The 13,805-nt window shown below is 43.1% G+C and overlaps 1 protein-coding gene across 4 annotated transcripts in view; it reads left to right on the forward strand.

Annotated features, from left to right (window-relative positions):
* Window positions 1-12,805, forward strand: part of CREG2 (cellular repressor of E1A stimulated genes 2) — a 48,627-nt gene extending 35,822 nt beyond the window's left edge. Inside the window, exons 4-7 of one of the 4 annotated variants that reach the window (XR_004669481.3) lie at window positions 712-795; window positions 7,207-7,320; window positions 8,540-8,652; window positions 9,726-12,805. Coding sequence is in view for 1 of the 4 variants with exons in the window: in XM_003815778.6 (XP_003815826.2) it covers window positions 712-859 (148 nt within the window). In the remaining 3 variants the exon portion in view is untranslated. Of the gene's footprint in view, window positions 1-711; window positions 6,227-7,206; window positions 7,321-8,519; window positions 8,653-9,725 lie in introns of those variants that run through there. The other 3 variants (XR_004669482.3, XR_010109244.1, XM_003815778.6) reach the window with 3 other exon arrangements.
* Window positions 12,806-13,805: the final 1,000 nt, after the last annotated feature.

Raw genomic sequence — 13,805 nt, forward strand, 5'->3', positions numbered from 1 at the left:
AAGGAAATTTTTATGAAGTTAAAAAAAAGAAGTAAGCCACAGCCCCTGCCCTCAATGATACTGCAGCGTGTTTAGGGGTATGTGTCGGGGAGAGGCAAGTCAGTCAACAGCACAAGACTGGATGTGACGTTGCCCGTCAACTCTAGCTGGCTCTCACCTGCCTCAGTAGCTCTCAGCCTGCTGCACGACTGGAAATCTTCCCATGAACGAACTGGTTTCACAAGCTCACCATTTTGTTAACATTTCATATAGAGATGCATAAAGCCTTTCTTTATGTTTCCAAAGAATGGTAACCAGCCTCCACTGAGCACTTACTCTCTGCAGGTGTTTTCTGTGTGGTTCATTGCCTGCTTCCCCACACAGCCCTATGAAGAGCCACATCAGCATCACTCCACGTGACAGGTAATGAGACAGAGGCTTGTGAGTGCCAACAGCCCACTGGCGTCACAGCTCATCAGCAGTTGAACTGAGATTCACACCAAGGAGCCTGGCCCACGTCTTGAGCCTCTAGCCACGTGGGGTAAGGTCTACAGTCCCTGGCTTCCTACGGTGGTCCCAGGCACTGACACTCAGCTCCCTGGTTCTGCCTCTGGCTGATGTGAGCAGCTGTCAGCCCAAATGAGGCCTGGACTCTGGAGGTCCTATGACTTGGCCCAGGGTGCACCTCTCTGATAAGAGCAGCTTTACTGTGGTCTCTCTTTATTCCTGCAGGCACCCAGGGATGAGGAAGTGGCCTCGTCAATATGAATGGTTCTTTATGAAGATGAGGATAGAACATATCTGGCTTCAGAAATGGTATGGAGGCGCATCCAATATTTCAAGGGAGGAATATTTCAAAGCAGTTCCCAGAAAGGCCTGATGGAGTGAGAAGAAAGTCCTTGGTGTTTGCACTTAAATGAAAACCTTTTCAGTGATGCAGACAGCTATTGACCACTGTCTCTTTGTTGAAGGGTTCATAGCAGCCCTGCCATCCCTGCAGCAGAATGAGAGAGGGTGAACAGGGAACTCTATGCTAGATTTGAGATTAAAGTGGTCATTTGCAGATCTCCAACTCACACAGATACTTCACGTAGATAGTCTTTATTCCATTGTATTCAATCCAGACTCACTGATTCAGAAATCATATAATAGCTGGTGGTCAAAATGACATGTTGAGATCATTGTTGTTTCATTGTTTAAGAAAAAAAAAATGCCTGTACCTACAATGTGATTGCTTTGTATTGTGAGAGTATCTTTGTTGCTTGCTCTGCCAAATGCAGTCTTGGTTCTAAGCTCACTGTGACCACGAAGCAGCTGACTGTGCATCACGCAGCCACAATATTGTTTTTAGGGTGAGGGTGGAAGACTGTGTGTCCGTGGATTACTCCTCCTGCTGGTGGATTGCAGATGCACTATTAGGTCATACTGGCTAGAATGCAGCTTTTCTCCCACCATAACATGAAAACAGTGTAAGAACATAGGGTGCTTTGTGCATAGCCCTTCTCTATGTAAGCAGCCATGGCAGTCATTAAAGAGAAAGGAGTAGCTTTGACATTAAGCTCCCCAGATCCCTGCTGCTCATACTTCTGGCAAGGGTTCCCCTCTCTCATGCATGAACAGGGGCATCCAAAATAAGAAGCTCTCCATTCTGTGGTGGGGAAAGCGGAGAGGGGAGTGGGTGAAGCTGGGAAAGTAAAGGCAGCACGTTACAGAAGGAAGAAAGGAAGCCAGTAACTGAGGGCCCACTGCCTGCCCGGCCCTGGGCCAGGCCCTCAACAGAAGCCATCTCATTTAAGCCCTGCAACCAATGAGATGCACGTCATCATTGGCTCTTACAGACAAGAAAACTAGACTCAGAGGGGCTGAGTCCACATCCCCGACAGCTCACTGCAGACACAGGTGGAGTGGTTCCTACAAGACATCCAGTTTTAACAACAAAAGAGTTATTGAAATGCATGGGTAGAAATTGAACCAGGAAAATCAGTAAAGTGATTGTAAAAAAGAAGGACTAGCTTGCCTGGAGATGATGTTTCTTGCTTTTGGAAAAAAAAAAAAAAGTCTCTGAAATTTGATTCTTACTACAGATTTAAAACTTTCTACATATTATATGTAGGAGCTCCTAGTGATTTTGAGAAATTAGACTGTACCTGTGTACACTTCTAAGGTCTACATGGACCTATGTATATATATCTAAGACCTCTGATCATTAAAACCTGTAAAGGGTTGAGCTGTCCCAAGTTTTCTGTCTTTCTGTAATGGCTACAAACTTTCTTTGGTAGGTTAGGGAGGTTGTATAACATAAAAAACACATCACTATATGTAGGAAATATACATTTTTCAAGTAAATAAAAGTGTTATTAATGATTATGAACTTTTGCTTAACAAAATAACATACGATGAAAGCTTGAGTTGTCAAAATATATTTTAATTATCTATTGCTAAAAACATAGTAAGATGCAGAGAATTCTTTATTTGTCATAAGCCAGTCCTCAAAAGAGTTCCTAACAGTGGTGATTTCTAATATATAAGAATAAGGTACTTCTGAGGGAATTTTATATTTTCAGAGTTTAAAATTATTGCTACTCCCAATTTAGAAAAATGGGGAGAAAGCTGGAAGAACAAATGACATGCTCAAATGTATTGCATAAGTCAACCTCACACCTTAATACTGGGAGCTTCTCTGCCTCCTGATCCTGTCTTGCAGATAAGGTCCCCTGGCTAGGTTTGCGTTTATAGTCAGGTTCCATTTAGCTCATTAAAGGTCACTGCTGCTTCAAAGGACTTTGCCCAGTGGATGCCATTTATAACCACTGATGAATGTTATCAGCTATTTATCCAAATTACAGGAAATGAAACCTGAAAAGGTTGGGTAAGAATAGTGTTGAAAATTCATAGTTTTAAGTTTGATGGTCTCCATTCAGGCAAGTGTGTTTCAGCAAATCTCTAGAAATTTACATTGATTAAAATGTTAGAGGCTGTTCTGGAAGTTCTAGACATGGCAATAAGCCAAGAAAAAGAGATTAAATGCATACAGATCGAAAGAAAAAAAAAGTACCCCTATTTAGAGATGAGAGGATTGCCTACATAGAAATTCCAAATAATCTATTTTTTTTAAAAAAAACTCTGGAACTAGTAAGTGAGTGCAGCAAGGTCTCAGACAAAAGATCAGCATACAAAAGTCAATTGCATTTCTCTATGCTAACGATGAACATGTGGGGAAAAAAACTAAAAACACAATACCATTTGCAATCACTCCAAAGTGAAATACTTCCGTATAAACAAAACTTACCCAGGACCTATGTAGTGAAAATTTTTAAATGCTAAGAAAAGAAATTAATGACCTAAACAAAGAGAGAGAGATACCATCTTCTTGGATTGGAAGATACAAACAGTAAAGATATCAGTTCTCCCCATCTCCATCTCTAGGTTTAATGCAATTCCTATCAAAATCTCAACAAGGATTTTGTAGACCTAGACAAGCTTATTTTAAAAGTTACATGGAAAGGCACAGGCATTGAAATAGCTAAAACAATCTTGTAAAAGCAGAATAAGGTAGGAGAAATCATTCTATTTAATATAGAGTTATGATGTAGCTACAGTATTCAAGAAGTGTGGTATTTGGTGGAGGCATAGAAATACATTGATGGAACAGAATAGGGAATCTAGAAATAGGCCCACACAAATATGCTCAACTGATTTTCTTTTACAAAAGTACAAAACTAATTCAACAGAGGATAGCCTTTTCAATAAGTGTGGAGTAAGTGGATATCCACAGGAAAATAAAATGAACCTTGGACTAAACTATACCTTATGCAAAAATTAACTCAGATCATATCTGTAAACATAAAATGTAAAACTATAAAACTATAGGATATAGAAAATCTTTTGGAACTAGGGCTAAGCAAAGGGTTGTTAGACTTGATACCAAAAGCACAATTCATAAAAGAAAATTTGATAAATTAAACTTCATCAGAATTTAAAACATTTGTTCTGCAAAAGACCATGTTAAAAGGCCGAGAAGACAGGCCACATACTGAGAGAAAATATTTCCACACCACATATCCAACAAAGGATTAGTATCTAGAATATATAAAGAACTGTCAAAACTCAACAGTTAAAAAATTCTAATTAGAAAATGGAGCACATGAACAGACATTTCACTGCAGAGGATATAAAAATGGCAAATAAGCGCATGAAAAGGCATGAAAAGACAGTCAACAGCACTAGTCACTAGGGGAACTGCAAACTAATACTACAATGAGATATCACTACATAGCTACCAAAATTGCTAAAATAAAAAATAATGATAACACCAAACGCTGACAAGGATGCAGATAAACCGGGTCAGTCATACACTAGTGGTGGGAATATAAAATGGAACAGCCACTCCGTAAAACCATTTGCCAGTTTCTCATAAAACTAAACATACAACTGCCATACTGACCCTCAATTGCTCCTGGGCATTTATACCAGAGAAATGAAAAGAGGTTCACACAAAAACTTGTGCATGAATGTTCATATCAGTTTTATCCATAATGTTCAAAAACTTGGAGAAATCAGATGGCCTTTAATGGGTGGCTGGTGAAACAGTGGGTGGTGCCTCTATGCCTGGAATACTACTCAGCAATAAAAAAGAACTAATTACTGACATGGGCAACTACTGGGATGAATTCCAGAGAATTGTGCTGAGTGAGCAAAGCCAATCATTAAAGTTTGCACGCTGTATGATTCCATTTACATAACATTTTGAAATGCAAAATTATAGGAATGGAGAATAGATTAGGGGTTGCCAGGGAGGAGTGGGGAGAACAAGAGAGTTGGGCGTAACTATAAAAGGATAGCACAAGAGATCCTTGTGGTGATGGACATATTCAGTATCTTGACCAAATCAATGTGAAAATCCTGGTTGGGATATTGTACTATAGTTTAGCAAGATGTGCCATTGGGGAAAACTGGGTAAAAAGAACACAGGATCTCTGTATTATTTCTTACAACTGCATGTGAATCTACAGTTATCTACAACTATCTCAGAATCTACAATTATCTCTGAGTAAAAAGCTTAACATAAACAAGATTTAGGGCTTAGCTTAATAAAGCATTTATACTCTCTCTCTCTTATTAGTCCCTAATAAAATGAGGAACTGAGCTATAAGCCAAAACCTAGTACAAAGAGACAGCATTTCATTTGTTAACCGTTAATATATCCATTTGCAGAAGAGGTGTAAAATTCTTTAAAATTTTCCTAAATATGTTCAATTTAATGTTAAATACAAATTAATAAGAATTCAACAAATCTGCTGTATAGATTTTAAGTGGGTCACTTAGGAGGAGAGGACATCTTCAAATTTCTGATATAAACACGTTGAGTAAGCTATAGGTGTATATAAGTATCCAAGTGTGTATATAATGATTCTCCACTGATTTTATAGAGAAGAACTATATTTCCAGCAATCTTCCCCTAAATATTGTGGGAAATAATTCTGTTTTAGTGAATAAGCTAATTAAAGTCTATCCAGACCACCATGTTTTTATTTACAGTGACTATATATATCCATGATTTTGACATAGAGTATAATTCTGATGTTACTTATTTCAATATGCCTTGTATATATTAGCTGTTTATAAGAGAGTCGCTTTTTGGTTGAAAAGTATTTCTAGGCTGAGCAAGGTAGCTCATGCCTGTAATCCAAACATTTTGGGAGGCCAAGGCAGGAGGATCACTTGAGGTCAGGAGTTCAAGACCAGCCTGGGCAACATAGTGAGACCTCATCTCTACAAAAAATGGTTATTAAAAAAAAAAAGCCCAGCATGGTGGTGCACACCTGTAGTTCTAGCTACTCAAGAGGCTGAGGTGGGAGGATTGCTTTGAGGCCAGGAGTTTGACACTGCAGTGAGCTGTGATCATGCCACCACACTTGAGTGATAGAGTGAGACTTTGTCTCTTAAAAAAAAAAAAAAGGTATTTCTACAATTTTTCCAAAAAGTCTGTATTTATTTAAATAATTGAACTATCAAATACTGTTCTGAAAATAAAACCTCTCTAGGATAATTTATTGATGCTTATTTGATTGCTATAACAGAAAGTCAATTATTGTACAATTTGAATTGTAATGATGTGATTATTTGTCTGTGCCATGTAATGCATGTAAAATGTGAAATCTGTTTTCAAAACTAGATCTATTTAACCAAAGACTATTTCATTCCTGATATGATTTGTGTGCTTGATTAAATGAATTTATGATATTGATATATAGTCCTTTCATGTCATACTACAAATTACCATTACTAGAAGTTCTAAGAAAATAGACACGACTGCAGAGAATCAGCAGTTAATTTTCCAATAGAAAAGAAAGAATTAGGCCAGGTGCGGTAGCTCACGCCTGTAATCCCAGCACTTTGGGAAGCTGAGGCAGGTGGATCACCTGAGATCTGGAGTTGGAGACCAGCCTGGCCAACATGGTGAAACCCCGTCTCTACTAAAAATACAAAAATTAGCTGGGGCTGGTGGTGGGTACCTGTAATCCCAGCTACTCAGAAGGCTGAGGCAGGAGAATCGGTTCAACTTGGGAGGCAGAGGTTGCAGTGAGCCGAGACTGTGCCATTGCACTCCAGCCTGGGTGACAAGAGCGAAACTCAGTCTCAAAAAAAGAAAAAAAAGAAAAAGAAAAGAAAGAATTAGCCAGGTTACTTTTGTTGATTTCTTAAGGCTCTGAGTAAAATGCACCTAATTTGCAGACTCAAAAATGCCAATGTAGCCACACTTTGGTATTCCCACTCTTGAAAATATTTGCCATTTTCAACATAGTTGTTATTCCTGGAGTTCAGGGCTAGGAAAAAGCCCCATCCCACAGATGAACAAACATGCACAAGGGGTCACACATACAAAGTGTGGCAAAAAATGATGTGTGCCCACGAGGTCAACCCTGTGTGACTGTAGCTTCCACAGACCACCTGCCAACACCCTGGCTTCTCCAGGATATTCTTGTCCTCCACTTAGGGTGACAAACTGGCCTGGTTCACCTAGGAATGGGGAGGTTCCTGGAACGTGGGGCTCTCAGTGGTAAAGTCAGGAAAATACTAGCATACTGAAAGAGGTTGGTACCCCTCCCTTGACGCCACCTCTCAGTCTCCCACATCCTGGGCCACCCCCTGGAGCAGGCCATCTCCAGGGTGACCCACTTCTGACCATGCACTCAGACATCTCCACCCATACTTCTGTCCTTCCAGCCTTTCTCCCCTGCCGCCAGAGCACTTGCTCAGGAAGGTGACCGACAACAGGATGGGATTGCAGTGGAGAACACAGTCATGCCCTGCACTCAAGATACGAATGGTTTCTAAACAGTAAGTAAACAAGCACGCTTGGACCTCGGGTCATCATTATGTAGATTCAGTGCCCCATCCCTTCAGCCAGCAGTCTCAGCATCCCCACTGTTTTCATCAGAACCACGTGGCAAACTCCAGCCTGGATAAATTAAGCATTCATCTCTGCAGCTGAATAACATTCACAAGGATTGCTTTGGCCTTAAATCCAAGGGCTGCCATCCCTGACTAGGCCCTCCCTGTAGCAGGGCTTTCCCTGCAGCTGTCTCCCACCCTCTCCTATATGCTCCCGGGGAAATGGGCTCTCTCCAGTGAGCACTCCCTCAACTCCCTGGAGAATTCCTCCACGGGCTGCAGCCCCTTCCTCCTCCTGCCTGCCCTGCTGGATGGTTTCCCAGGGCAGGGTTCCCCGGCCTGGATGTGGGCAGGAGCGGGTCCAGACTCATCCCAGGTAGAGACAGTTGTGATGGAAGAAGGGGAAACAAGGGGGGCATTTAAGGTGTTTTCTTTTCCTTTTTTTTTTTTTTTTTTTTTTGAGACAGAGTCTTGCTCTGTCGCCCAGGCTGGAGTGCAGTGGTGCGATCTCAGCTCACTGCAAGCTCCGCCTCCCGGGTTCACGCCATTTTCCTGCCTCAGCCTCCCGAGTAGCTGGGACTACAGGTGCCCGCCACCACGCTCGGCTAATTTTTTGTATTTTTAGTAGAAACAGGGTTTCACCGTGTTAGCCATGATGGTCTCAATCTCCTGACCTCGTGATCCACCCGCCTCGGCCTCCCAAAGTGCTGGGATTACAGGCGTGAGCCACCACGCCCGGCCTTTTGAGACAGAGTCTTGCTCTGTCACCCAGGCTGGAGTGCAATGGCGTGATCTTGGCTCACTGCAACCTCTGCCTCCCGGGTTCTAAGCAATTCTGCCTTAGCCTCTGAGTAGCTGGGATAACAGTTGCGCACAACCACACCCGGCTAATTTTATATTTTTAGTAGAGACGGGGTTTCACCATGTTGGCCAGGCTGGTCTCGAACTCCTGACCTCAGGTGATACACCCGCCTCGGCCTCCCAAAGTGCGGGGGTTACAGGCGTGAGCCACTATGCCCAGCCGTTTAGGGTGTTTTCTAAGAGCGGATAGGGTGGGAAGGAAGGTAGTGCAGGCAGCAGGCGGCTGTGACAGCTGCAGCGGGGGACCTGAGACCACGATCTGGAAGGCCCACCATTGTCCACAGTGAGACATGTGAACACCCAGTTCCAGAGAGATGACAGCGATGACAAGGCCAGGCTGAAGCTGTGGCAATGGACGGTGGAGGTGACCGGGAACATGGTGGCTGGGGTGAGCCAGATGCCGCAGTCACAGTGAAGGTGAGCAGGAGGGGCGAGACGAGCAGAGAGGAGGGAAGAGGCTGACTGGGGGCCATGCGGGTAGGGGAGGGTGCCGCCATCCTGCTTGTCGGCTACTGCTGAGGGCTACTGATGTGAACTTTCAAGGAGCAGGGTTGTTTCGTGCTGCTTTACCGGAGGAGGAATGATCTGCAAAGCATGAACATAGCTTTATAATAGACTAACGTAGCTTGAATCCACTGTTTCTTAGCTTTGTGAATTTCGGGACTGAGTGAATCCTTCGAATCTCAGTTTCGTCCCGTGTAAAATGGGATAATTATTATGCAATGCCTGGCATGCCGTAAAGGTTACAGACATGGTGGCATTATAGGACTTCTCATTTGCATATCGTATAGATGACATTTGTCCACGTGTCAGTCGCCTTAGCAAGACTGGGAGCCAGTAGAGGGGCTGATTTTGCACACGGCCATTTATGGCTCCTGGTAGGTGCTCAGCAAATGACTAGAAAGAACGGATGAGTTCGTTTTCTGAGGGCTTTGGGCCGGAGCCCCTGCCCAGGTCTCAGTGGGTAGCCTCACGGACACGCTTGATTTTTTCCTGCTCCCCCGCGACTCCCTCCCTCGCCTTCTTACCCCGCCTCACTGAGGTCTCCCACCCTTCTAACCACTTCCAGATTAGCCCCTGAGCCTCCCGGAGTTTCTGATCAACTCCCGGGTTTGCAAGCCTGGCAATTTTTCACTGCAGCCAAGGAAAAGAACCACTGCGCCCCCTGGTGGCTCCATCTTAGAAACCTCGCCTTTCCCAGAGCCCAGCATCCTGCCAGGAGCTAGGGGCAGACATTAACCTCATCTGGTGTTCACATCCACCCTGCAAGAAAGAAATGCTTCAGTTTTTCACATGCGAAACCTGAGGTTCAGCAAACTCACAGACCTGCGCTCCTGGGCTTCCAGGGCCAGGGAGGAGGCTGAGCAGGTGTTAAACCCATGACTGACTCCAACTTCCTTTCTCTCCTCTCAATGCTTTGGGGGTTTCCAGAATGCAGTCAGACCTATTTTCCTCTCCTTGAGTTTTCCCTCTCTTCCTTCCGTTCTCAGCACCCCACCCTCTCCCTGCTCCCGACAGTGGCTGTCCCTGGCAATGGCCCCAGGCTCAGGGAGGAGCAGCTTCGGAGGAGCAGCTCCAGCTGACCGAGACCAGGCTCCATCTGCATCCTTCACAAGCAGTGTCTTCCCTGGTCCTCACGCTGACCCTGTGAGGCAAGTCCTCCTATTCTCGCTAATTGCCAACTCAGAAGCTGCCCAGAATCACACAGGTAATAATTGGTCCATTGTGAGCCCAGGTTCATGCTCTCAACTACCACCCAATAGTCTTACCCTGACGTATTTATGTATATTTTGGTATTCTATTGTGATTGAAAATTTGATTTTAATTCAATGATACTTAGAAGAACCATAACTTCAGTGTGGACTCATGATGGCCTCTAGCCAGGCTGGGGAGCTTTGGCCCTGCCCGGGCTCCGCCCCTTCCTTTCTTGGGTCTTTTGCTTTGTCGTCCCTACCAACCTCTCTATAGCGAATCCCCTGGATTAAACCTCTCTCTGTTTGAAATAGTGTGTTTGATTTCCTGATTGGACGCTGACTGACATGCCTCCTAACAGACATTTTCAGGGCACTGATCTCTTAGTTTCTCATGGAATGAAGGCATTTGTTCTATCATAACCACATTTCACATTTCCTGTGTCATCTTATTATATTTTAATTACTTCTGAAACCAGGCTCTGGATCTGTCTTAGTATGAAAGCCATTCATTTTTAATAGATCCTTTTTTTTTTTTTTTTTTTTTTGAGACAAAATCTGGCTCTGTCGCCCAGGCTGGAGTGCAGTGGTGCGATCTCGGCTCACTGCAACTTCCGCCTCCCAGGTTCAAGCGATTCTCGTTCCTCAGCCTCTGGAGTAGCTGGGATTACAGGCACCCACCACCACGCCCGGCTAATTTTTGTATTTTTAGTAGAGACGGGGTTTCGCTATGTTGGCCAGGCTGCTCTGAAGCTCCTGACCTCCAGTGATCCGTCAGCCTCGGGCTGGGATTACAGGCGTGAGCCACCGCAGCTGGCCAAGATACTTTTGAAAGAATCATGTAGTTGACCTAAAAGTGTTTGGGTACAAAAAAAAAAAAAGTATGAATGTTTTGGGTTTTTTGTTTGGTTTTTAACAGAAAATTTTTTTATTGTATTCATCAGTGGTGTACTATATTCTGCAAAAGCAGCTGGTGATATTTTTATAAAGACCCAAGCAATTCTCCTTCCAGACATTTTATTGAGAAAGTAAAAATCAAGTCAGATTGAGAAAGGAAAAATCTTCCCTGCTATGAATCAGGCTAGCCTGACACAGACAAAGGCTGCTGCAAAGTTAACTGGAAACAATGTTTGTCCCAGGGTCATGCTACATCTGTAAAATGTCACCAACCCAGTTTTGAGTGATTTCTGCTTTCTGCCTCAGTGAGAAACCTTGTTCTGAAGTCTTAAACGCAGTCAGAAACTTAGCTGCTTGAAATCAAATCAGTAAAAATGAAATGATCCACTTTTGCCTGGAGGATCCAAGTCTTTTAACATAGAGAAGCAGCCTCAATCTCCCACTCAGATGCAGGCTGCAGACAAGGGCTTCTAGACACAACACAGCAAAGCTATCTTAACTTCCTAATTTCCAAGAAACAGAGAACTTTGCAGTTTAGGCCCAATGCTGAACCCTAACCCACAGCCTGTTTGCCTGGACTCCATCAAAACATTGCTTCATTTAAATTTTACCTAAGGGCCTCCCTTCCCCCAAATCACATAACCTTATCTCTTCTTTCTTTGGTGAAATGCCCAGTAGTTCCACTGACATGCAGTCTCCCTCATTTCCAAGAGCCAATAAGCCTGATTTCATTGGACTTCTGTCCTGTCCATCAGATCTGTCCTGATGGCCTTTGGCTAGGACAGTATCCACAGACCTAAATGCTCACACTTCATAACCAGGGCACCCCACACACCTTCCTAGCCACCAGGAAAGCCAAGTGATTATTCAGAGTTGTTCGATAAGCATGCAAACAGAAGGTATTATTCACCTAAATTCAGAAACAGGCAAGTAAGTTCATCTTTATTTTCCAACAGACAATGCAGACAAGTTGCTCTCATAATCCAGACGTAGTGCCTCTCTCCCGCTAGGAGACAGGGATGGGGAAATGCTTAATATCACTGATGAAGCTGTATTTCAAGACATTGTACTATAAGCCATAAGATACTCTATCTCCAACAATGTATTATATATTGATTTAATTATAACTACTCATTAAGTCCCGGGATGTCCTGCCATGGCAACCAACAATTTCCAAATACTCTGCTTAAGTAATCTAGATTATATCTAACTGTTTTCATTATCTATTGCTGTGTAACAAATTACCCCCCAAAATGTAACAGCTTAAAACAACAAACATGTATTACGTCATATAGTTTCTAAGGCCAGCAATGCATATTATGCACATTGCTAGAATTTTGAGGGAGTTCAAATCCAGGTAAAAATAAATATGATACTGTAATGCCTAACCTTGTTTTTTTACGAACCCTATTTTCAAATTTCCCTTTTTGTCTCCTTAATTACCTAGCCTTATTTCTCATATGAGTAAGACTCTCCCTTAGCTGGGAAAGCCAGACAAACTACATTTGGCCCCTTGATTTACAAGACATTAAGGGCTACTTACCCAACCCCCTTCCTCAAGGAGTTAACCTGTGTAAGCAGATCCTCAGCATTTCAAAGGAGCCCAATTAACTGATAAGGTACTGGAATGAACAACATGTATGAAGTTCCCAGGATTTTGCTCAAAAGATAACAACATAAAGCCTTGAGTCTGTGTCCGGCATAGCATCCATATCTAACTCTAATAAAGGATTTAGAGCCCCACAACTGGTTCCGTTGCTTTTTTTGTAACCATTTGTCTTTTAAATTGTTAATCTCTCTGTAACCATTTGTTTTTTGATTCTTGCATGTTTTTACTTCTGTAGAATTATTGCATTTGAGCTCCCCTCCCCTACCTAAACCAAGGTATAAATGTTAATCAAGCCCCTTCCTCAGGGCCGAGGGAATTTTGAGTGTTAGCCGTCTCTTTGGCCACCGGCTTAAATAAAGGACTCTTAATTCGTCTCAAAGTGTGGCGTTTTCTCTAACTTGCTTGGGTATAACAATACTATTCCTTATTTAATGAAGATATTATCTACTTCAGTAAGTTCATATGAATGCAAACTTGTGGAAGATTTTGTTGTTGTGTGTTTTAGTGTAACAGCATATTCATGTTCCTCAGGTTAGTAATACAAATAGAATTTATGTTAGGCTCCAATGAAACAGGAGAATTCCCTGATTCCCCTCATAGGACGTGTGACAGGGGTGTCACCTGCTTGGTTGCCCTGCAGCTCAAACCCCTAAAGGCAGCATGCAGATGGGCAGGTGCAGAGGCCCACCCAAGCCCTTTTGGGCTCTGGCCCCACAGCAGCATCTAAGGATGGATGTCTTCGACTCCCAACGCCCAGGTGGGCGTGTGTTACCAAGCTCTTTTAGATTTGCCGTCTGCAGATGGCTTGTGTGTTCATCAGCTCAACGGACCCCCTGCCTTATCGCAAGGGGGATATCCACTTCCATGATCCGATCACCTCCCGCTAGGCCCCTCCTCCAGCACTAAAGATCAGAATTCAACATGAGATTTGGGTGGGGACACACAGCCAAACCATATCAGGAGTCTTGTTATTTTGCCCAGGCTGGTCTCAAACTCCTGGGCTCAAGCAATCTTCCTGCCTCAGCCTCCCACATAGCTGGGATTACAGGTGTGCACCACCACTCCAGGCTCTTATTTTCATAACATTTATTATAGTCAGCTTCTCTATACAGTATTTAGGTTGCTAGTTGGAACTAATATAATCTAGTGTTTAGCATGCACATTGATATCTTAGTTCAAAGAATTGCTCTTTTCTGATTCCAAAAGCTAACTATCTGGGTAGTTATAGGATCTGAGTACTAATTTTATGACTCACAGGAATGGCAGGAAGAAATGAAAAAAATGCCTAGTGAACGGGCTTGCCAGGGGAAGGGGAAACTAAACCAGAAATATCGACTCTGAGATATAGCCCAAGAAAATGATTAGATTTCAAA

Source organism: Pan paniscus, chromosome 12, assembly GCF_029289425.2.
Source record: "Pan paniscus chromosome 12, NHGRI_mPanPan1-v2.0_pri, whole genome shotgun sequence".
NCBI lineage: Eukaryota > Metazoa > Chordata > Mammalia > Primates > Hominidae > Pan > Pan paniscus.